Source organism: Falco peregrinus, chromosome 6 (assembly GCF_023634155.1).
Source record: "Falco peregrinus isolate bFalPer1 chromosome 6, bFalPer1.pri, whole genome shotgun sequence".
Lineage (NCBI taxonomy): Eukaryota > Metazoa > Chordata > Aves > Falconiformes > Falconidae > Falco > Falco peregrinus.
The window spans coordinates 89,411,503-89,434,703 of NC_073726.1; the positions used below are offsets into that span (position 1 = coordinate 89,411,503).

A 23,201-nucleotide genomic window follows, 5' to 3' on the forward strand; every position below is an offset into this window, starting at 1 on the left:
TGAGGAAAGGTGCTGGACTGAAATGTCACTGTAGAACAGATAAAATTAGGCAAACCAATCCCAAGAGATTTCTGTACACATCATTCAAGACTGGAAACTGCAAGACTGCAGGCACTGCGGTAGTTGGTCTGTATTAGAAATGCCTGGTATGAATGAAAGGAGTGGCTCTTCCTTTCTTCCTCAAGGCTATTGCCTCAATTTGCCATGCAACTCTGCTCAAGGTAGGAAGAGCTCAGCCTCCTTTGTCACAGACCTTGCTGCCTTCACGCACTAGGAAGGCCATCTCCATGGCATATTTATCCAGGAATCTGGGGTAAACTTCCTACTTTCCAGTGCAGAATACAGGAGAAACTGCTGGTGCCGTTTAATAAGCTGCAGTGAAATAATATCAGAGTTGGAACAAACTATGAGACTTGCTTTTTTGTCTTGTTACTTCGAGATCAAAATTTGCCTCTTGTTCATTGTTACTTATTGAAGTGGCAAGAGATGGAGGAAAACAGAGCCACAAAGAGCCAAAACAGAGCCACAAAGAGCCAGGCTTATGAAGATGCACAGCTGTCTAGTACAGTTTGCAAAGTAAAAAGGCAGGCGACGTAGCTAAGGAAGTGCAACACCCAGTTTACACTGGCCATGAAAACTTCACCCTAAATTTACACGCCTTTAAGGCAAACATCTTATTCAGAATCACCTTGTCCAACACTTATATTTTTTTCTTACAGACTAGGAGGCACGATCCATATTAGGGTTAGGAAGTCTGTAAGAACAAGAGGTGACCTCTGTCCTTCCTCTTTCCTGTCCCTCAGCTTATCTTCTAGTATAAAACAGGAAACAGAGGTGAGTAAAGACATGTGGAGTAGCACAATTGTTTGTTAATGGGAAAAATGCATGTCATACCAGCCCCTGAAGAAAAACAGTTCTCATCTTGAGGAGTTTTTCGTGTTTGGACAGATGAGCAGACATGAGGGAGAAGTGTGTATTGAATGCAGGCAACTGCTCAGAGAGCCAAAGATTTTTCACAGGGACTCAAAGTTCCATGAACACCACAGGAGTCCCTTTGAAGAGCAGAGTGATGCCGGCTCTGTCCCGCTATTGTTTAAGCATCCCCTTGGGTCTAGCATAATATCCTGCCTCTTCGCAAGGAGATTCAGGGAAGGGCAGTGTTGCCAGTTTGCTGAAACCCCACAGTGCTGAAACGAGTACTGCCCGCTGGAGAGCCCAGCTTTTGGCCCTGTTTGAATCCTTGGTAGCATAACACAGCTCTCATGGTAGACTCCTTGACCATGGTATGATGCCATCATGCTCATACATGTTTGACATGGCATATGGGAGAAGCTCAGCCTGTTGTTGGGAGCAGCAGCTCCCTATTTTTTGCCCTATTGGATGCCCAAATATTTCCAAATGAAGAGCAAAGCCCTTTAGAAAGGGAAGAGCTGAGCAGGGTCCAGCACAGCCGTAGGTAAAATTACTTTTGTTAGCTATCTTTCACAGACCTCTTAGAAGTTGTTCATAAGTCTTTCTGGCTTTTCAGAAAGCATGTGTTGAAAAACAGCGCCCGAGTAGCAGGTTAAAAAGCATCTTGAAGAAAACCAAGGGTGAAACAACCTTTCCTACGTGTACCCATGAGAGGGCAGCACAGACCGGCTGAGCCTCCACCAAAGACTGTTAAAGAGACGCGGAGATTTTTAACCCAAGGGTTTATGTCCAGCCGTGGAGTGGCTACAAGTAGAAAAAAGGTCCCTGTAAAAGGGCTGGATGGCTCAAAGCACAGCTCCATCCATCACCCCCTGAAACTGAAACCCAGAGCTGGGTACAGGTTGATTGGGTCAAACCCCAGGTGCACGGCACAGCCTGAGTCTCACAGGCTTCACAGGGAAGTTTCCTGTTATACTGAAACCTCAAAAGAGAGTGTCAGAGGAAGAATATTGGACAGTGCCTACAGTTCTGTCAAAGCAACGAGTGTGGGTGTGAGACACCAACCACACCCTTGCCAAGGAAGAGGCTGTCACCCCAGGAGCACTATAAATGCGCCCAAGGCGTTCATGCTATTTATTTCCATCCCAGTGCTCCTAAGCACCGCACCAGTCAACACCCCTCTGCTGTTCCCCTTTCCTCCTGCAGCCGAGACTCTTGCCATGCAACCTTAATTTGACTGTCCTCCCTCTTCCTCTTGGGTGCTCCAGCCCTCTGGCAAGGTGGATGGTGAAGATGCTGAGATAAATGAGACACAGGCTTGTGGCACTTGGCTTACAGCAAGCGTGCTGGAAACTGGACGGCGACAGGCAACTGTGTGTAGATGGCAGTGCTCCCCTGCCAGCCCCTCACAGCCTCCCAGAGCAGCAAACAGGGTGGATATGGGAGGAGTGGGGTATCCCCACCCTTCAATAATGAGCTGGAACATGCAATATGAACATATTTTGTTGTCCCCTCCCAAAGAAGCAGTAAAGGTCCTCAAACAAGATCTCTTCTTTTTAGCGTGTTGTGGCTTGGGACTTCCACACGGGATTTTGGAGGGGAGGTTTTTAACCATCAGGGAGAGCAATGCAGTCACTAGGTCCAAGCAGAACAGCTTGTTCCCAGTCTGTTAGATGAAACTCAACTGAACCACCATCACCAAAAGACCATCACAGTGCCAAAGCCATTCGGGACCTGGGACCATATCCTAACAGCTCTATCACCACTGACAAATGCAGTCTTTCAGAGACCAGAAAGCCCTCAAATTCACAACCAAGAGCAAAACAGAAACACCTTCTAGAAGACCTTCACCTGGACACTGACAGCCTTTTAAAGAAGCTTATATCTAAAAACACAAGTAGAAAATGTCTGTCTTCTCAAAAGTCTTTTATTCTGCTGTCATATAATGGATCCCAGGTACCGGTTTGCCCCGGCACAGGGAAGTTTCCAGCCTCCTGTGAGCCTGCCCTGTGGTCGGGCTGTGGTCAGAGCGAGCTGGCCTGCCTTCATCCGAAGAGGAGGTTCACATCCCATTCACTGGCCCTTTTACGCCATCAAGGGTGTTGGCTGAGGAACGTCAGGCTTGCAGGGCTTGGCTCCCTGGGCTGCCAGGAGGAACTTCTGGAGGGAGGGGAGCCAGGGCAGGGCTCCCCCAGGCTCCATGCGCCTTGCATCTTCTGGTCTCTGTGCTTACAAAAATGTGACCTGTTGCTGAAAGATCTGGGTGAGATCAGCAGCTCTAAGATGCAGATAGTTTGGTCTGGGTTTTGTTTTGCAGAAATTAGCCTCAGACCTGTGATGAGGCTCTCCTATGAGTTTCCTTCGTAGTCAGCAGAGTAAAAGAGGCATCCTTAGGGGGAGATTTAGAGCCCAGATCTCTTTCCATGTGTACAAGAAGGCACCCTGAGGGTCTTCTTTAACAGTAGGAGCAGCCAACGGAGATTAAACATCCACTGTTCCAATAAGCTTTTGGGTTGAGACCACTGAGGAAGGGAGCCACAGCAGCTGGTCTAATTGTTAGCAGTGGGGTACCGAGATTTAATTTGTTACTGCCTCTACCCGCATGTGCACATTTCACTATGAGCACTAGCCCAAATCTCCCTGGAGAAGCAGTTCCCTGCCTGAACCCACTTCTTCACCAGGCAGAACAGCTTCCTCCTAGTTGTTTGTCCGTTCTGCTTGCTTGCTTGTCACAAGGAGAAGAAACAGTTGTTTCTGAAAGGCTGAAAGTACAGATTTTCATGCATTCACATGATTCCAGTAGCTTGGGCTTTATGCAAACACGCAAAATTCCAAGTCTTAACAACACCATAATACAGCCATAATACTCATGAATAAAACTACCCTAAAAAATTAGAAAAATAAAGCGTATGCCTCTCCTTCCCCAAATATTAAGAAAACGAATCCCTGAGAGTGTGCTGAGTAGCGCTCTCCTTAGGGAAGAAGAGTGCAATGCCATATTCACGGGTGGATCGTGCACTGCCAAATGCAAAATACCAGAATTACCAGCGTCAAAGATGCCTGTATCTGGCTTTTCTGTACTGCTCTTCACCAAGATTTCTGAGGTTTTAGAAAGAAGTTACTTACTGCATTCCACGTTATACTAAATATATACATACAGTTCTGCTTTTCAGGCTATATGTTTGCAGGCTTAGCTGGAGTGGCTAGCCCAGAGCCCCGGTGGTTTATCCTAACCCACTATAATTAGCCCACGGTCGCTGCCGATGGTATGCCATTTGTCTCCCCACACTCAGCACTGTTTGGTAAACAATTTCAGGGACAGACTTGCTCTCCCCCTGATCTCCCTAGGTGGTGTTCATTTATTTATTCTCCGCACCCAACAGTTATTCCTCTCTCTTGAGGTGGAGAGGTATAGAAATGTAAAAAAACCAAAAAGGCAAAAATGTTGCACAAAGCGGGGAGGCAGCTGTAGCGAAAGCCGTGACCCGGCTGGGGAGGCAGGAGGCAAGGCTGGCGTGAGGCCAAGCTGGCTACAAACCCAAGGGGGGCAGTGGACATCTGTCCCCCACAGCCCGCATCCTGGCCCCCTGCCCCGCGCAGATGCACCGAGAAGGGAGAGGAGGCAGCCGTGAGGAATTCCCTTCCCTGGGGAGGACCTGGCTCCCGGCCACGGCACACGGAGGGCTTGGGCGACAGGCACGAGCCTCAAACCCAAATCTGACCGAGAGAAGGAAGGTGGAACTGCAGGCTGGGAAGCAGCTGTTTGCAGCCCTCCTGGGAAGCAGCCCCTCCGCTCCCCGGCGGCACCTTTGCAGCATGCTGCAGCAGGGATGCTCAGCTTCACCCCCGGCAGCGCTGCCACCACTGCTGTGGGCTGGAGAGGCGACCACCAAAGAAGTGCCCCTCACTGGGACAGATGGCGTGCGTCAAGCTGAACCTGGGCACAGGTGCATGGCCTTGGCCAGTGCTGCAGCCACACTGCTAGGGATGTGGGATTTCCTAAGCCCTCATCACCGTGAGCTCTGATCTTCCCATAACACATCACAAATGCAGTTACGAGTCTCCTGTTCATGGACTGGAGTGGCTCCTTTGTGATGCTGGCATGAGGCAGTCACAGAAATTACTCTTGGGACCCTGCTGCTTTAGCCATAACCTCCTTTTCCTCCCTGTGTGCTATCTCCATCCCTAATTCCTCCCTCTCACGTTCTTTCATTCTTAAATCATTATTTCTGTGCTATGAAGAAAAGAAATTCAAAGGATGCAGGAAGGTGAAAAAGTATTCTTAGAGATTAAAAGCAGGGCCAGCCCACAAGGAATTACCCACAGCATCTCATCAGCCCTTTTCAGCATCTTTGTGCTCACTCTGGGCATCCTGCAGCATCTCCACCATGCCAATTTTGAAAAAACACAGCATACTTTGTGACAGATGTGTTCTCTCATTGCCCTGTCACCCATAGAGCACGTTGCTATAGTCAAGTGACAGGTCTTCTGAGAAATTCTATTTTCCACCTCCATCTGAAAATGGACCGGGCTGTGTTCTCAGCATGTGACTGTCCCTCCACGTGAAACCCCAAATTACAGTGTGTTTTCACTCCCAAGCCAACACTTTGCCTTCAACCCCCACACAACAGCAGTCTGCACGTATGTGGGCCTAAGTCTGGATACACGTGAGGAAAATCCATGTCCATATGGATTTGTATGTGTGCATATGGCTCTGTGAGGAGGTGTGTGCACTGATGAGTCTGTAGCTTTTGTAAGTGCAAGAGTTTGCACAAATGTCTGGTCTGGCTCTGTAGAGGTGTTGGCCTATGCTCATCTGAGGTAAGCTAGCGCAGATGCAGACCTGCAGGGGAGGTTACAGCAGCTGCAGGCACCACGCTGGAAGTACCTATGGTGGCACCTGGGCTCCCCACCACAAGGTTTGTCAGCCTCACTGCACTCCCTTGCTCAGGTAAAGTCTCTGTCTGACCCTCTGCTCTGCACACACATTCATGCAAACTTATAGTCTGACCTCATGAACACACACCAAAAAAAGTGCAAACAAACAAACCCCCCATCCCAACTCTCTCCTTCCCGATACCAATTTTCTCTCCAGATACCACCAAAAAAATTGCTACCCACTAAACCAGATTAACAACAGGCTGTGAGCAGTCAAAGGGTGATGGCAGCTCAGGACTGACCACCACCCTCCCAGCCTTACCCGTCTTCTAGCCCAAACAAGGATTCAGGCCAACACCCTTTTGCAGCTTCCCAGGCAGGGCTATGGAGCAGCAAGAGCTCAGCACCACCAGGGCTCTCTCCCAGCAGCTGCTCTCAGTGCTGGTGACCAGCAAGACTACAGACTTCGCTGCCAGCTCCCCTTTCCCTCTCTCCTCTTTCCTCATCTTCTTTTCCCAAAACAACATGCCTCTTTTCTCCTCCCCGCTGAGAAGTGGTGGAGTGTCTTACCATGACAGCCTTGTGTGTAGGTGCTGCCCCATAACCAGCCAGGCTGTGATGCTCAGGCATGCTGCTTATCACCCTGCTGGCTGCTCTCAATGTCCAGCAGTGATGATGGGAGCCCACCTCCCCAGAAACCAGCATACCAGCTGGCGTGGAAGGTTTGGTACCCCAGCGCTGCTGAAAGATAGGGTGGCGACTGTACCAGAATAGTCTTCACGTGTTGTAGGCAGCACAAATACTAGGCAAGCAGGTCTGAGTTATTTAGGTCTAGACAAATCTGAACCCCTACTCTTGAGCACCCAAGTGACAAATTTCTTGTCCTGGTCTCCTAGATCAGGCTGGCTGCAATGGCTGGGTCTTATTTTGCTTATCACTGTGCAATAGGCCAAAATGCCAAAAGCACTCTCCTTGCCTCAGGGTGAGATCTCATGGGGATCTCATGGGAGAGCTGGATCTCTGTTCAGTACCAAGTACCAAGTACCAAGGGGATCCATAAAATGATAGAGCTATTGCAGTTTTCACTAATCTCCCACAAGATATTTGCAGAGATGGCTAGCAAGGAGATTTATATATATATATATATATATATTCTGTTGATGTTGACTTTTGACTTGTGAAGGGCTCTAAAACCATCTCTGTCTTACCACCCTTCCCAAGCCCATTCATTATTCCTTTGGCTTTTCTTTGCACCAGCAGATGTAGAACACCAAGCACAAGCACCTGTGCTTTTGCTAGTGATGTGCTTGAGGCTCCATTAACTGAAAACATGACTTTTGGGCTGTACTTGGAATGGGTAAAGGAGAGAAAGGTGAGAGACATTCCTCTTCTGCTCTCCTCCTCAGCCTCAGTTCCTCTCAGTTCATCACAGGCCAATGGATATATGTGTGTTCTTGACTTCACTCAGTCTTAATAAGACTGAATGTGTTAAAAATCTAAAGGGCCCAAGGAAAGTCTCCCCACTTTCCATGTCATCCACAGTGTCTTGGAGAGTAGCCAACATCTACGCTCCTGTCTCCAAAAAAAATCCCAAGCTAAATAAAATTAAAATGGATCCAACCCAAACCACTGGGTTTCCCCCATGCAATATAATTAAATGAAGACATTGGAATTAATTTACTCTCTTTTTCTAGTCAATACATTCTTCTTATACTCACCCTCAAACAGCCGTCCAGCTATCCTAATATTTAAATTTACAACCGTCCAACAAGCCCATCCTCTTTAAAGTTCAAGTATTTCGTATGAGTGAGTCACTCATCCACCCTTTCGAGAGCATAATAGTAGAAATTCTTTAAAGCTTTGTGTTTTCTGCACAACGGCATTCCGATACGATCTAAGAATCACAGAGACACCCTCCGGTCCCGGGAGGACGAGGGAACAGGTTTGGCTAGAAAAAAAAGTTTTCCCCATGTGATGGGCACCCTACCAATCACACAGCACCTTCCTCAGGAACCTGGGCCCTTTAAAGCCCAGCCCAGGTGGGAGAAAGGGGCTTTTTCGCCTTGGCAGGTGGGTCGGGATTTCTGCTGGGAAGCATCACGAGAAGGGAGGGTGAGTGCCTTGCTTTGGTCATCATCTTCCTCTTCATGAGGCGTGTGAGTGAGAAGTGTTTGTTAGGAGAAAAAGATGTTTTTATGTTTAATGTGGTTTTTTTTAATATATTTTAGTCTCTGGGCTGTGTTTGGTGTGTGAGAATGTGCTACCTGGATAAGGTTAACTGCAGAAGATTATTAAGTATTTCATTTTTCTTACCTCAGGCTGTGTCTTCTCTATGGCTGTTTTAATTTGTTTCATATTTTTTCTCCTAAAGACTGGGGAGGAGGGAATGGGCAAATTAAATCTGTTGCAAATATATCAGGGTGTAAAAAAAAAAAAAAAGAAAAATCGTTGCAGAGGAAGATGAATCCTGTAATTCCCCCTCACTTACGAAAATAGAAAAAAAAAAACCACACCACAACTCTTGTTTTGGCTGTGCTGAACTAATGAGGGAGAGAGGAAAAGCCTACCTCCCAGCTCTATTTCCGAGGTAATTATGCTTGATGATGATTTACCAGCTACTCCACTGTTCACACAGGCTTCATTTCATAGCAATCTCTCTCAAAAGGAAACTTAATTAGTCTCTGACCCCTGCTTGATGCTGAGCTTTGTTTTTGCTTGATTTTTCTCCCCTGGTAGCACAAAACAACTGGCTGGCTCTTCCTTTTTCTGAGCGTTGCCTCCTGGCACACAAGCTGTTCTCTGTCAGCGGCATTTGGGGGCAGGTGGAGGGATGGGGAAAGTCCGGCAGGGCAGGAGGAGTGTGTGGGTTTGTGTGCACAGGAGGTGTTTGCTTTAAAATAAGTAAACGAATAATGAATTGATGCCTGTAAACCATTTGGCTTCTTCCAGCAGAGTCTGAGCAACTCAGCAATAGCACATTTAATTGCATCTGTTAAAAACTGTATAATGGAAGTTGTCCCGAGAACTTGGAAGGTACCTTCTTTTTAAGCCTCTTAGGGGTTGAGTTTTCAGCTAAAATCAATTGGGGAAAAGAAAAAAAAAAAAAAAAAGTTTATTGCTGTCAGGCCCCTCAAGCCTCCATGCATCACATCCTCCAGCAGGTCAGGACGTGGCTCACGGAGGCTTCCCACGGCACCGGCACTGGCAGGACATCTCCGGCCACGGTTCCAACCCACTGGCCTCCCTCCGCCAGCGCCCCAGCCTAGCCCAGGCACCTGGCTCCTGCCTGCAGGGACACGCTCCCGGCCGGGCAGGGCGAGCGCCAGGGCAGCAGGTGTGGTGTCCGGGCTTCTGCAACAGAGGCGGCTGCGGGCAAGGACCAGGTTTCTGCCGTTGAATGGTTGGGTTTGTTTAGTTGCGCTTGAGTGGCCCGCAGCCCTTCAGCCACGGCATGCGGAGCCCATGAGTAAAATACAAATGTGTCCCTTGTCCGTGCCTGCTGTAAGCAAAGAGGGCAGCGAGGGGTGAGGTGACGCCCCTCTAAGTCCCACCACCGCACCAAGAGATTCCAAGAGCAAGGTGCAGAAACAAATGATGCTCATGAGTAATATTTATATTACATATACATAAATATGTATTTTTATATATATTATATATATATAAAATATAAAATAATAATATATATTACTAAAGGGGCTAAAACTTCGAAGCCTCGTCTTGTTTGATCCTATATTGCTTTACATGGATTGGGACATCCCTTGGTCACAGTGCTGTGACTCTACCATAACGAGTGGCACAAAACGCAAAGCAATGAAGTTGTAACCCACGTCTGCGTGGGGCAATGCCAAACTAGTTCTTACCCATGGACATTTTTGGCTAGAGATGGAGTAGGACTAGGCTAACCAGGGGACATTCATGTGTACGGCTACTGAAATCCTGTCCCAAACTATAGACGGAGGGTGTGGAGGCTTCGAAAGACCCACCAGCCCAGACTGCGTGAGGGATGCACAACACAGGCTGAATCCTGCCTCAGTCCAGGACCTGCTGTGAGCAGGGCATCCTTTGGAAGCCAGCATGGAGTTGTCACCTAAAATAAGAGCTCAGAAACTGGTGTCTGCAGAAAGCAGCTTCCTTTTTGGCTCCCACAGTTATGCTGCAGGTCTCACAGAGCCACTGTGAGTAGAGGAAAGGAGGAGAGGCCAAGAAAGCTCCAAAGGCATGGAAATAACAGATCTGTCTACAACTTGTGGAGGAACAGGGGGAGGCAGGCTACCACTCCTCCTGGGCTCTGCCAGGCTCAGCTGGACCCCCATGAGTGTCTGGGGTGTTTGGGGGGTGTGAGGAGAGACAAGAGGGCAGAAGTTGCAGTCTGAGTTGTGACCAGGGTGTGAGGAAGAAGGATGTGCTTCAGGAGCGATGTAGGTTTTTGTGGTACAGTGGGAGCAACAAGATGGCTTTCCAAAGCTTCTTGGAGCATGTAGCAGTCTGTGGTAGTGATAACTGAATATCTGGGACCTAGACAGGTCACGGCTACATTGCAAGGTGCCCAGGATGGGCTGAGGAGCAGCAGGTCCATGCAAGTTCAAGGCTGAAATCCCAGCACCCAGCTGCCTTCTTGTGTGGAGATTTAGGATAATGGTGCAGCTGAAGCTCCAGTTTCCTCAGGAATTTTCCTGAAGCCCCAGGAAACTGTATTTGGGTCATAAAACTAATCTTAAGCAAAGAAGCTTCCTCTACTGCCAAACGGATTTGTATCCTCAGGCAGGAGGTGCTGGCCCTGTCTCTCGGGGAGGGGGGGGTGGGGGGGGACTGGGAGGAGGACTGCCTCCCAGTGTCACACCCCAGGGTGGCTGAGTCATGCATGTGTGCAGCTTGCCTTGGGCGAGCCAGCCAAGGTTTGCCTCATGCCCCTGTAGTCTTGCACCTGTGCCAAGTGCCGTGCAAGATGCTCTTGCTTAACACAGCTTACCTGTGAGGCATGAGGAGCAGGCAGCGGGTGGAAAGCCCCGGATCTCCTGCAGCTTCTCCCCTGGGGCGTGTTGGAGGGTCAGCCCTCCAGCTGCCCGGCTGTTGTCACAGCCTTGGAGCACCTCCCCAGTCTTCCATCTGTGATGCTGATACTAGACCCTCTACAACGGAGAAGGGGCCAGACAAAGGGTTGCCACGGGTGGCACAGGGGGAAGAAGTGGACACCAAGAACCTGACTCCTTTGATGCCAATCACTTGGAGGCAGAGGGAGAACTCATATTAATGTGGCAGCATCATTAGAGGGTTCATATTTAGGTCTACAGTAAAGGATCTTCCTTCCCTTTTCCTCTTCCCAGTTTCTGCTTTCCCTTGCCCTGCAACCCCATTGGACTTAAATAAGGTACTGGAGACCCTTAAGCTGCATAGAAGCTTGCCACTCTCGAGCAAGAGGCCACGTCCAGCTTTCATCCCAGCTACAGTAGCCCAGGAGACAGGCTTGCCCCAGGAGCAGAGGATTGCTTTGTTGGACTGGCATGACTTTAACACCTGCCTAAGGAGAGGGAAAAGTGAGCCAAGTCTTGCCTGCCAGGGAGGAGAGTAAAGCCAGCTTGTGGGGAGGCAAGCGCGTGCGCTGGGTGGACTGCTCACATACAGGGTGCAAGTGCGGTTGTTACACTGCAGGGGGTCTGCAGGAGAGAAAGGGAAGAAGCTGTTCCTGCAATGTTAATAAAAGGGCTGTGACTTCATTAATCACACTTTGTGTGATCTGTCGTGCTAGCCACATGGCACACTCCACCCTGCTATGTGGCACCTGGAGCAGACCTGCTTTTCCATGTAGTAGTCAGAGTTCACATACCTGCATCGGAGCAGAGAAGATTTCCTTGCTTTTTGGGTTGCTCCCTGACTTGCGATGTCTCTTAGATGGCAATAACTAAAGGCTTCTTGAAAATCTCTGGAGTTTGCAGCTCAGAGATCCATGAGCCAGGCAGTGGTCTCTCCAGCTTTCAGATGAGTAGAGGACCAGTGTCTGTCTCAGGTCTGGCAGACCTGCCCAGTTGTATTGTAAACCACATGGCCAAACATTGTCCAGACCCAGACTGGACCTCCAAGGCAGTTTCATGTGGCCCCTTGGACATGCTGGCTAGTCAACAAGTTTAGCAGAGACAGAGCTTCAGGATGACCTCATGAGCCTGCCATTTTCAAACACAGAGCCATACAGCTTCAGGTGTATCAGGCTGGCCTGCAAACACCTGGCTGGGAATAAAAATGGCTTCTCACCTTGGAAATAATGGACATCCCCACTCATGCTGTCATGGGAAAATATTTATGTGCTCTGCTGCTGATATAACGGTGAGAGCACTGGAGAGCTCTCCATGCCCAGCCCTCGAACCACTGCAGGAAGGTTGGTAGAAAATTCTGGTTTTCCCTTTGTGACTGTTGGAAGCCCTGCCTCCCCTAAAAGGGCAGCTGCTAAGGAGGCTGAGGGTGGCATTGTCAGAGAGGTCCCACAATGAGCTGTTCCTCAAGAAACTCCCCTTCATTGACAGCTGTGTCTGCTCATTTTCCAACAGCTGCTTTGAAGAATCCCAGAGTCAGTAACGTCAGCAAGAGCAGGCACTAGTGCTGGTGCTCTGGCAGAAGAGAGGTGTTCAGGCTGCTTTTCCTGTTGTCTGCTCCAGGTGGGTCCACTAGAGCCTTTCTTTCACAACTTACATTTTCTTAACCATACGGCAAATGCAGCTGTCTCAGGGTTGGGTTTTTCTTCCCTCTCCCTCTCTACGCACACATGTGCTTTGTCCCTTTGAACAAAGGACTTGCTTGGCGCTAGCGTCTGGGCTTGTTTCTCCAAGAGGTCTCACACCTCTGCCTAGTGCCTTTATGCCACCCTTTCTGGAAGAGGATGAATTCAACACAGGGCGCGTGGCCCCAGCCTGCAGGATATAGTGCGCTCAGGAGTTTGGTGGGAATGCTGCTTGGCCTGGCTCCTGTGAGCCAGCTGCAGCCTGAGCTGCTCCTTCCCTCCCTCACACCTGGCTGGGAATGGGGGCCCAGCTTCAGTTCCCGGCATGGGTGGGAGATGGGGCTGCCCTTAGCAAGGTGCTGCCGAGCCGTGCACCGTAGGTCTGTGCTGGACATGGCTGAAGTGCCGTGGTTGCCAGTTCAGTCTAATGCTAGTGCTGGCCAACATGAAAGAGCCAGCAGGCTGGATGGCAGATCCTGGGGTAAAGCTGGCTCTTTTGGAAGAAGAGCAAGGTGAGGGTACTGAACTTGTCCCCTGTCCATCCAGTCATAAATGCTGTTTCTAGCCAGGTGGAAATGCAACACCATGAGCTGAGGTTTGCATGGATGCTGTTGTGATGATGAAAACCCAACTCGAAAGGGAGCAACAGACACTGGCTGTGCCCAGAGTGGTCCCAGCCTTCTGTAGCTCCAAGTATCAGGGAGAGTTTGAGTTCCCATTCTCCTCTGAAACTACTATGAAGGAAGGGGTGGGAAAGTGTACAGACAGGCTGGCAGGTTTTGTCTATCCTCCTCAGGGATAATTTCTATTTCTGAGTGAAGCCTATTGTACTGGTCTAACCGAAGACTGTCTTTGGTTTTTCCCAGGTTGCATGAAGAATTAAAGATGGCAAAAAGTGATGATGGCATACGCATCTTGCAGGGCCTATTAGTCTTTGGGAATGTGGTTATTGGGGTAAGTGAAGTGGGAGAAGTATGGGTGGAGGCTTCCTTCCAGTATGACACTTCTTAATACAGCAGTTCCTAGCCATGAAATCCCTCTTCATGTGTGGAATCAACACGTAAATAAACCAGCAAGAGAGAGGAGGGGTAAAGGAGAGATGTGCTGGCTGACTCGTTGGGTGGGGAGGGGACAGCAAGGGGCAGCAGGGGTTGATCCACAAGGCCAACATGAGTTCTGGAGGAAGAGCCCTTGCTGCTGATCAACATCATTCCAACCACCTCCCTCCATATAGTGAAGGGAAAGGTTAACAACATCCTCAAGTCCTAGGCCTGACCTCTTAGGTCTAGGCTGGGTGAGATTTGCCTGCAGTTCTTCTGTGAAGGCACAACACAGAGGATGGTGAGTTGGGCAGAGGAGTTGAGTAGCTCCTGTTTGGCAGGAAGTTGAACCAAAGGAAAGCAATCTCCATCTTTTCCTGTCTCTGCTGTTTCTTTGGAGAAACTTGATCTAATGGATTTCCTGAACTTGCATTTCCCAGATGTGTGGCATTGCCCTGACAGCAGAGTGCATCTTCTTTGTGTCAGATCCCCATGGTCTCTACCCTCTGCTGGAAGCCACAGAAAATGATGACATCTATGCTGCTGCCTGGATTGGCATCTTTGTTGGCTTTGCACTCTTCGGGCTGTCTATCCTTGGTATCGTTGGAGTCATTAAGCCCAGCAGGACCTTGCTGCTGGTGGTAAGTATGGCAAAGTTTGCCTACCTATTGCAGCCAGGTTGAAAAAAATGTTGCCTCAGTTTCCCTGCTCACTTTGGTAACAACCCACTGAGCAAAGACAGCTTTTATTAGTGATAAGGAGCCAAAGGCTCTTCTCGTTCATGGCTGTGGTGTCCCACAAGGTGACTCCTGTGAGGACACATGCATGAAAAGCTCCTGAACCAGGTTAAGGGAATTAACAGTGATAGCCACAATGGAATTTTAAGCGGACTGGCTTGCCCTTGCCCTTGCCCTGAAGCCATGCAGAAGCACTTGTGCAATCAGGTGGAGCTGGGATGTGGTTTAGATCCTTGTTTCGGCCCACCCCTTACTGCCTTTCAGCAGCCATATACCATTCAGTTTAGGAGCTGATAAGTAATGACATCTGTACAAAGCATCAGTACGTGTTAGTATGCCAAATAGGGGTGCAATGGAGAACGTTAGACATCAGCAGGCAGAAATTACAGGGGTGGGGATAGAGAGCTTTGGCTAAGCCAAGGACAATGTTAGGATGTGAACAAATCTCTGCACAATTCCTTACTTAGTTCTTTAGGTTGGCAGTGGCAAAACTTAATTGCATTACCGAAGGGTAGAGCCGAAAACTCTGGAATCGGCTCCCTCTTGGATTAACGTTGGGTGGCAGGGTGTCTGTTTTAAACAATAGACACTTAGAGATCTGAACTCTTGTGCCAGGGAGTTTGCCAGCAAATAACTGAGGGAAGAGAACTCCCTCAACTGAATTTTGGTGTCCTGGCTGAAACCCAAGGCTGTGGTAGAGGAGATAAGAGAGTATACAAGGGGCAGAAGCTGAGGTAAGAGGAAAACAAATGCCTTGAATCTAAGAAGAACATGATAAAATGTGGGAGGAGAAAGAGAGACATGAGAACTCCAAAGGGAATATGGAAAATGTTAAAGGGATTGTGCTGAGAAGGGAAGAGAAACAGAGATACAGACTATGAGAGGTGGTCCTCAGGATCTGCTTACATGAAGGATCTTTCCTTACAAAGTAGGAGTGCTGAGGAAATCCAACAAGGCAAAATCGGAAGGATCTGAAAGACACCCTGAATTGTACCTTCTGTTTCCCCAAAAGTACAAGCTGTCCTGCTAGGACTGAACAGCTTCTTGCTGAAAAGTTTATTGCTGGCAAGTGGAAGAGGAAGGAGGAGACATGGCACAAGCATAAGTTGCCAATGACACGCAAAAAAGAAAAGGGCAAGTGCTATTCTAGGACATATCAGGCAAAATATTTTCCTTAGAGGCAGGGTGGTATTAATGCCACGAGGTTCTGATGAAATCTTTTCTGTGAGGTGGAGAAGAATTCCAGTCACCTTCAAGAAAGCAGATTGCAAACTGAAACAAGGATGGGGAAGGGCTACATGAATGTTTAGGGGCATTGAGAGGTCTAAGGAGACAAGGATAGCCTGGCCTTCTTTGCCTTGAGCAGGCTTTCAGGCTTAATCTTAAAAAACCTGCTCAACTGTTACTCCAAGGTGTAACTCTGCTGTCTCCCTCCCACAGTATATTATTCTGATGCTGATCACTTATGCATTTGAAATGGCTTCTTGCATCACAGCAGCGACTCACCGAGACTTTGTGAGTATTTTTCCTCACGTATTCTTGCAGCCGTACTGGGAAATTTGCAGTTCTAGGGCACACAGTGGTCCTGTTCCGTGGAGTAAATGACCTGGGTGGTGGTACAGTGTAAACTCAAAGGGCCACTCCTGACTTAGAATAGGACCCCACAAGGAAAGTGTGGTCAAAGAAATAACTTTGTTGTTTTTAACATAGTTTTGTTAATTTTGACATTTTAAATTGTTTACAACCTTGTAGTTAAGGAAATAATAGTGTGGGTTAGCTGAATCATCAGTACAGTGTTTAGTCGTTCAGCTACAGACTGATTAATCTATCATACATGCAGAAGACAAATCTTCAGCATTGCCCCAGGCGGTGTTACTAATGAGGGAAAGATTATGTGGGTTATATTGGAGATATTGGTAGGGAGAGAAATTACTCGTGGTGCTTTTGTTCCAAGCAACATCTCAAATGTAACCCCAAGCTTTTCTGCACGTCTCCTGTGATCTGACATCTGGCAGAGCCTGCTTAAGGGTCGTGCTCAAGATCGACGTCCTCGTTGCTCCTGCCTCTCAAATCCTGCTCTTTATTCTCCTGTGTGTAAAACAGGTGGAGAAGCAGCATTCCTGTTCTCCAGCAGGACACTGAAGCAAGCAAACAAACCCATCCCCAATAACCATGTATTTGCTTTACTTGACCACTTATTTACATAGTTCCTACATTCTTATCTGATTTGTTTTGGTTTTTGGTTTTTTTTCTGTAGCTCACTCCGAATCTCTTCCTGAAGCAAATGCTGGAGAGGTATCAGAAGTCAGACACAGACAATAACAATGACAAATGGATGACTGAGGGGGTCACAAAGACATGGGATAGACTCATGCTTCAGGTAATAAAAACACTGGAAACTCTCACTAATTACTAAATGCTCTGCAGCCTTGGAATTTCAAGTCCTCCTTGGGGCCTCTCAGTAACCAAGAGGACGGCATCTGCCTTGAACCTTGGAGAAAGTTGTGCCGCACTCCCTCTTTTGCTCATTTATCAGACGGCAGGCTGTCAAAGGCAGGCACTTCAAAAATCTCCCCCATAAATCTCTGGTTAATGCCTAACCAGCCATGTGCAGGGTCCAGCGGGGTGCAGGGCTGTGACCTGGCCCCACAGAGACCCTCCCCTTCTCTCGCCCCACAGAACCAGTGCTGTGGGGTGCGGGGTCCCTCCGACTGGCAGGAGTACACCTCCGCCTTCCGCCGCACGCACAGCGATGCCGACTTCCCTTGGCCGCACAACTGCTGCGTGATGGATGCCCAAGGCTCTCCTGTCAACCTCGATGGCTGCAAGCTCGGAGTCCCCGGCTACTATAACAGCAATGTAAGAGTCCCTCTGCTTTTTCTAGTTAACGTGTGTTGGTCAAAAGCACCTTGCAGGAAGGGAAGGAAACAGTGAGTAGCCTTCCTCCTCCACGGTAAGCTCCAGGTGTTTAAAAGCTTTCTGGAGGAGAAGCAATACCTGTAGAGTCCTGGACATGCTGCTGAACACAAGATAGGTTGTAATGAAGGCTTTCCTGGTAGAGAAAGAACTATTAAGAAAGTTCTCCCAATTCCACTGGTAAGAAGTGACATCTCCAACACGTAGATGGACAGCAGCTACATCAAACTTAGCCCAAAGACGAGCGCATACAATGTGAGCAAGCAAGTCGGCAATTCTACCCCTCAAAGTAGAACTTTTGAGTAGATTAGCTTGTCCTAGTCAAACAGACTGCTGGGTCAGGATCACCAGCTTCTGCCCTACCAAGCATTTCTAGAAGGCCTTCAAGATTCCAAATTTGCCTGCAGCTTCTCGATTCTGGAGTTCAGCTCTGTGTGGGCTGTGCTTTAGTTATATATGTACACCCTGCAAGTGGATGGCTCAGGAAACTGTCCTTGAAGTGTCTGAGATGGGTCTGCTTTGTACCTGGAGCTAGGAGCAGGTAGGCTGTCTGCAAGCTGTCAATCAGCAGTGGAGCTCTGCCTTGCCTTCTTGAGACCCTGTGAGCTACCCAAGCTTTACGAGGAGAGGAGCACACTGCCTCAGTCTCTCTCAGAGCTGGATAAGCTTGTCGCCTTGCAGAATGGTGTCAACTCGTTCACGGTTGTCTTACAGGGTTGTTACGACACAATTTCTGGGCCAATGAACACACATGCCTGGGGTGTTGCCTGGTTTGGTTTTGCCATCCTCTGCTGGACTGTGAGTACTTCATGTTTGCTTTTATTTGTTCTTCTCTTTTCTCGCTGTTCCACACCCAGTTGGGTGGGGGTGGATGACAGGACCGGTGTATTTAAAATTTCTGTAGATTATAGTTATTCATTCGACACCAACCTGCCTGTAGCCTGTTCCACTAACAGCTACATTTACAAGTTGTGCTCCATTCTGGCTTCCACAGGTGAGGAGCTAGACGTCCTTCCACCCTGCTGCGGCCCGCTGCCATCGCAGCAATACGATGCCGCAAACACAACTTGCAGATGCTTGTTTGTGAAGGGGACTGGATCATCTAAACAGTAATTGTGACAGATAATTCAGTTTGTAATTCAAAGACTTTGTATGAGTATTTTAAGTACTCAGGGTTCAGCAGCTTCGTGACAGCTAATCCCCAGCAAGCTGAGTGATCCAGTCAAATAGTTATGGCTGCACGCAGCTTCTTTCTTCACTGTGGAGCTTCTGTGCAGATAAAAAGCTTTAAGCTTCCTCTGCCTCAACAGACTTGGCTTATCAAGAATTTATGTTGCTCTCTCCTATGAGTAGAACTAAATACGGCTGGGGGAGAGGTGGGGAGAAGGAAACGAGGAGCAGAGAAACTTAGAAGTCTTGTTGTTTCAGTTCTGCATCCTCCTTGGTACCATGTTCTACTGGAGCAGAATTGAATACTGACGGCCCGGTGTCCTCAGCGCTGTCCTGAAGCATCATGTGGGGCTGCATTCGTTCATCTCCTGCTCCATTCTCCTTGTGCCATGGAAGATTTGAAGTTTTTCCGCTACCTCTCCACACATATACTTTTGCCCCTCCAAAAACTTGACACACAGAGCTGAAGACTCCAGGAAAGAATCTTCTTGTCCCTTCTTTGTCCCTTGTTCTGCAGCCTCAACGCCTCCTGGATGAGGCACAATCTTGCTTTGGCTGTGCAAGAAATCCTTGGAGCATAAGATAAGAAGTGATCTGATTTGCTCTGTGATGACATCAGAAAGGAAAATGTCCATATACACTTGCTCCAGCAAAATCTCTAAAACTAGGTTGAATGTAAATCATAATACTAAAGGCTCCAGCAAGGGCTATGTGAGCAAATCTGTAACCCCCTGTGACCAATAAAGGTGGATGCCGCAAGGGAGAGGACTGCAGACCTCTCTAATGTGTTTTATTGTTCAACTTCTGTTCCTGATCTCTGTCACCCCTTGCCTTAGAATAAGGCAGATTCTCTAAGAGTTTAAGTGTGTCAGCAGTAAAGACATGTCACAGATAAAAAGTCTGTCGCTAGTCGAGCCCAGTAAAAGGCTAGCTCACTCCTCAGAAATATGCTGCCTATATTCAAGCCTACCTCCTGTCGCTGATGAAACTACTGCATGTGCTCCTACCTTCAGAAGTGCCAGTCCAGGAAAAGCTCCACTTGCTAACAAGCGACTCCTTCAAACACCTGTTATGTGCTTCACACAAGATTTCACACATCTACGGGTTAGAACTTGTGCAGAGTATGTGGGGTCCTGTGCTGTAGCTGGCTTTGTGAAAGTGGCTGTCCCACCCCCCAAAATTACCGTGCTGCCTGCTTCAGCTACCTGCATGTATGTGATCACATCCCCCATGAGCTTGCCCTTCCACATCCCCGGATCAGGCAGGGCAAAAGGCAAATAATGGCAACGAGTAACTTGTGAAAAATGCAAGCAAGGAGCTAACTGAACCAAATCCAGTCCTTGCATCAGCAGTTACAGCTCTCACTCAGTTCAATAGAGGTTGTTTACTTTGGCCCAGTCTGATCTGGTGTCTTTCCCAGTGAACGCTTCAGTAGTTACATGTGTCATGTGAAATATGCTCCTGTACAGAGTGTTTTAAAGTGAAGCCCCATCCTAAGGCGTACTGGTTCAGGTCCCGACAACTTGCCAGCTGCCTTGATTCTTTGTTTTTGTATATTCACCAAGATACTAATTAAAAAGAAATGGAAGTGAAACTTTTTTCTTGTTTGAGATTGTGTGTTTGGGAAGGGGAAATGATAAAGGTCTGCGTGTGGGACGTCTGGGGCAGTGCACGGGCAGGCTTTAAAGTCCTGTAACTCCATCCCTAAGATCACAGCGCAAACCACCGTGATACCTGGTGTTACAGAAACTCTGTAGCCGAGTAGTCCCTTGCTAGGATGCTGCGGGAGAGAAAAAGGTAGCTATGAGGGCAAATAGCTTGAGGAAGAAACAGGTCCCTGCCCCACAGAAGGGTTTTTCTATATGAGTGTGCCTTCAGAAAGGAAAATCCCAATGGATCAACCACTTCACTGGTTCGGTGGGGTGGTGACTGTCTGTGAGACCCTGGGCTCTCAGCAATTTCCGTAAGGACGTTAGTCTTCAGCACTTTTCTGTGGGGCTCGAGACACGGACAGACCACGTGCACTGTATATGTCAGTGGTCTGGGTTTGTTTCTGAAATGGGGGAAGAGTTTAGCGGTAGGGGTTTATTTGGGTGTATGTTCCTGAAAGCTACAGTAATACCTAAATCTAAAGAAATCCATAGAGAATCAGCGTCTGCCCAAGTCAGGCAGCAATAGCAAAGCCTGGATTCTCTGCTACTTGCCTGAACTGCAAATCCCTGCCAAGTACCACAGCAGAGAGGAGGGAATGGGGGAGGAAGGACAGTGCAGGCACACAGCCCCTCTCCGTGCTCGGCCAGACCCCTCGGGTACCTCCCCTGGCCCAGCAGCCTGCGCGGGAGCTGCACTCCTGCATGAAGGTCTCTTGCTCAAGTTATTTTGGAAACTCAAATAGCTCTGCAAATGGGTCAAACAACTGGCTATGGGGCTTTTGAGAGACTAGCAAGGCCTCCTACAGATGGATGTGGCTGGAGATAAGGCCTAGAGAAATCTTTAGGACCACAGAAACAAGTAACTTCAAACATTATTTTCCTCCTCTGGTCTTCTGCTTCAGACTCAGAGGTGTCTTTCTTCCTGCTACATCTAAACGTGGCATGAGTATAGCTCTGCACTCAATATAGAGAAAATGCTGCAGGATTTTGCAGGAGAAGAAGAACTGAGACTACGCTGAATAGACTATTGCAGTAGTAACAACTTCAACCAGTTGCAAATGATAGCACTGATGTATTGCATAAAGGCCTGATTAACTCTGTTAAGGTTGGGTTCTTCAAATTTGCTTTCTGCTTCTTAAGCCTTTTCCTTGCATTGCACTTTATGATTTATCTTGGGGAAAAAAAAAAAAAAAAAAAAAAAGCTGTGATGAGCAAGTGATCCAGGCAATGGCAAATCCATGCAGAAGTGCCAAGCATGCCACAATACAACCAGAACAGTCCAGCTTTATCCATCCGAACCAAGGAAGAAGAAGACAACTGAACTGATGGCAGAATGATGCTGAGCAGGCTCATAAAAAAATCCTGCACAGCTTTTTCTGGTTTTTCTGCTTCTGAAGGTTGATTCCAATCTCTGCAAGTTCCCTACCTGGGATGCCAGGGGAAGGGTGAGGAAGGGATGGACTCCGTGACAGGAATGGTGGTGAACTGGTTTGTGTTGGATGAGGCTTGTAAATAAGTCTTGGTCATTCTTAGCTGTTGGGATTGCTGCCTGGGGCTATGGATGTATGTTGTCTCCAGAGCAGGCAATATGCATGTGTGTGAAAACCGCTGAGCTAGGACAGGATGAAGAAAACAATTCTCCAGGTGGAAGCTGTGTGGTCTGTTTGCAGATTTGCTCTGTGTATTTCTTCTCTGCATGTGTTAATATTCACAGTTCTCTCCTGGCAAAAAAAGCATGTTTCAATTCTCCCATGGAGTTACCAACTGTATTTTTAGCTTATTAATTTATTGTAATATTCCCAGCTCTGAGAAATCAGTCTCGCTGACAAACATCCTCTGTTCATACTTGACAGAGCAGCATGGCCTCCAAGCCATCAAGAATCCCACATCCTCAGCTGCTCCCCTCTCACACACACAAAAGTGTAACCTGATGTCTTCCACATCACTGAATGTTTGTAGTTGGCAGCACTGAAGGTCTCTGTTCCTTCAGGTGATGGGGCAAAGTGGGGCTGTGTCACGGCACTATGAAAGCCAGCCAGCTGCAACAAGGCTTTTACCATCCCAGACCAGGTTAACTTTGATAAGTAGCTCCCACACCTTGCTTGGGCACAGCCCCCAATCCCCCACAAGGTTTCAAAGGTTCATCTACTGTTCATGCTGTTTCTTCATCCTCTTCAGGCCAGTCCACGCTGCTTTCCTCTGCTGCATCCAGATTCTTCCTTCTCCAGACTCCTTTTCCAGCCATGCTCTCCACATCCAGGGCACTCAGCTTCTTCTAGGTCTCTCTTCATCTGATGCTCCTCTCCATCCAGTGCTCCTCTTCCATACCTCTTAGAGCTATTTAACTACTTAGCAGGAACCAGCCACAGCTGCACCTTAACCACGTCAGCCAACCCACCGCCCCTGAAGCCGGCCCACAGCTGTATAATGTTAATTAACCCAGCTTCATTCCTCTACAGGGCTGCCTTGGTGTGTTTTGTGCCTTGCCACGTTTTCCAGCAGGCTTTCCTACCCTTTCCTCCTTTCCCCTCACTACTTCTGCACGGGATCTCTTTGTGCAGACTCTCAGACCCTATTTCTCCTTACCTTGCTGGTCCATATAGGACATACAATGCCTCCTATGGACCATGTCTGCATCTGGGTATCCAGCTCACTGTGAAAACCAACAACCAGGCTGGCGGTAGCGTTGGGTTACCCTTGGACTCAGATGATTTATTCCCCATCCTGCTCGCTGCCCTGGCCTCTTAGTTTTTCACATTCCTTACAACAGGGACTCATGCCAAGCACATGTTTGTTGCAACCAAGTATGACCTAAAACTAGCTCATAAACCAAAGCCTCCTTCTCCCACCCTTTGGCAGCCTTGGCCTCTTTGGCAACTGGGGAAAGCCTCTGCAACGTGTGGTATGCTGGGAACCTCCTGCAAGAACTCCGCCTGTAATCTCAGGCATTTATCTTTAGGAGATCCTGCTGTGTGAGGAGCTGAGGATGGCTGCTGATGGTTTATCTTCCACAGGAAAAATAGGTGAGGGTGTTACTGACCCTGTCGGCTTGCACGCGAGGTGGAATTCCAGCATAGGCAAGGTCATCTGCAGCTCTTGCACGCCTGCCGGTTGAGATAAACTCTGCAAAAGAGCTAAGTGAAGAGCAGTGAGCTACTCTGGCCACCCAGGGTGGTTACTGACCGAG

The 23,201-nt window shown here is 48.3% G+C and overlaps 1 protein-coding gene across 1 annotated transcript; it reads left to right on the plus strand.

Moving 5' to 3' along the window:
- Positions 1 to 7,841: 7,841 nt before the first annotated feature.
- Positions 7,842 to 19,311, plus strand: UPK1B (uroplakin 1B). The gene is made up of 9 exons (XM_005231104.4): positions 7,842 to 7,902; positions 12,330 to 12,437; positions 13,366 to 13,453; positions 13,980 to 14,180; positions 15,717 to 15,791; positions 16,534 to 16,656; positions 16,956 to 17,135; positions 17,907 to 17,990; positions 18,621 to 19,311. Exons 3-9 carry the CDS (start codon positions 13,385 to 13,387, stop codon positions 18,669 to 18,671), a joined length of 783 nt encoding a protein of 260 aa, XP_005231161.1. The 5' UTR covers positions 7,842 to 7,902; positions 12,330 to 12,437; positions 13,366 to 13,384; the 3' UTR covers positions 18,672 to 19,311.
- Positions 19,312 to 23,201: the final 3,890 nt, after the last annotated feature.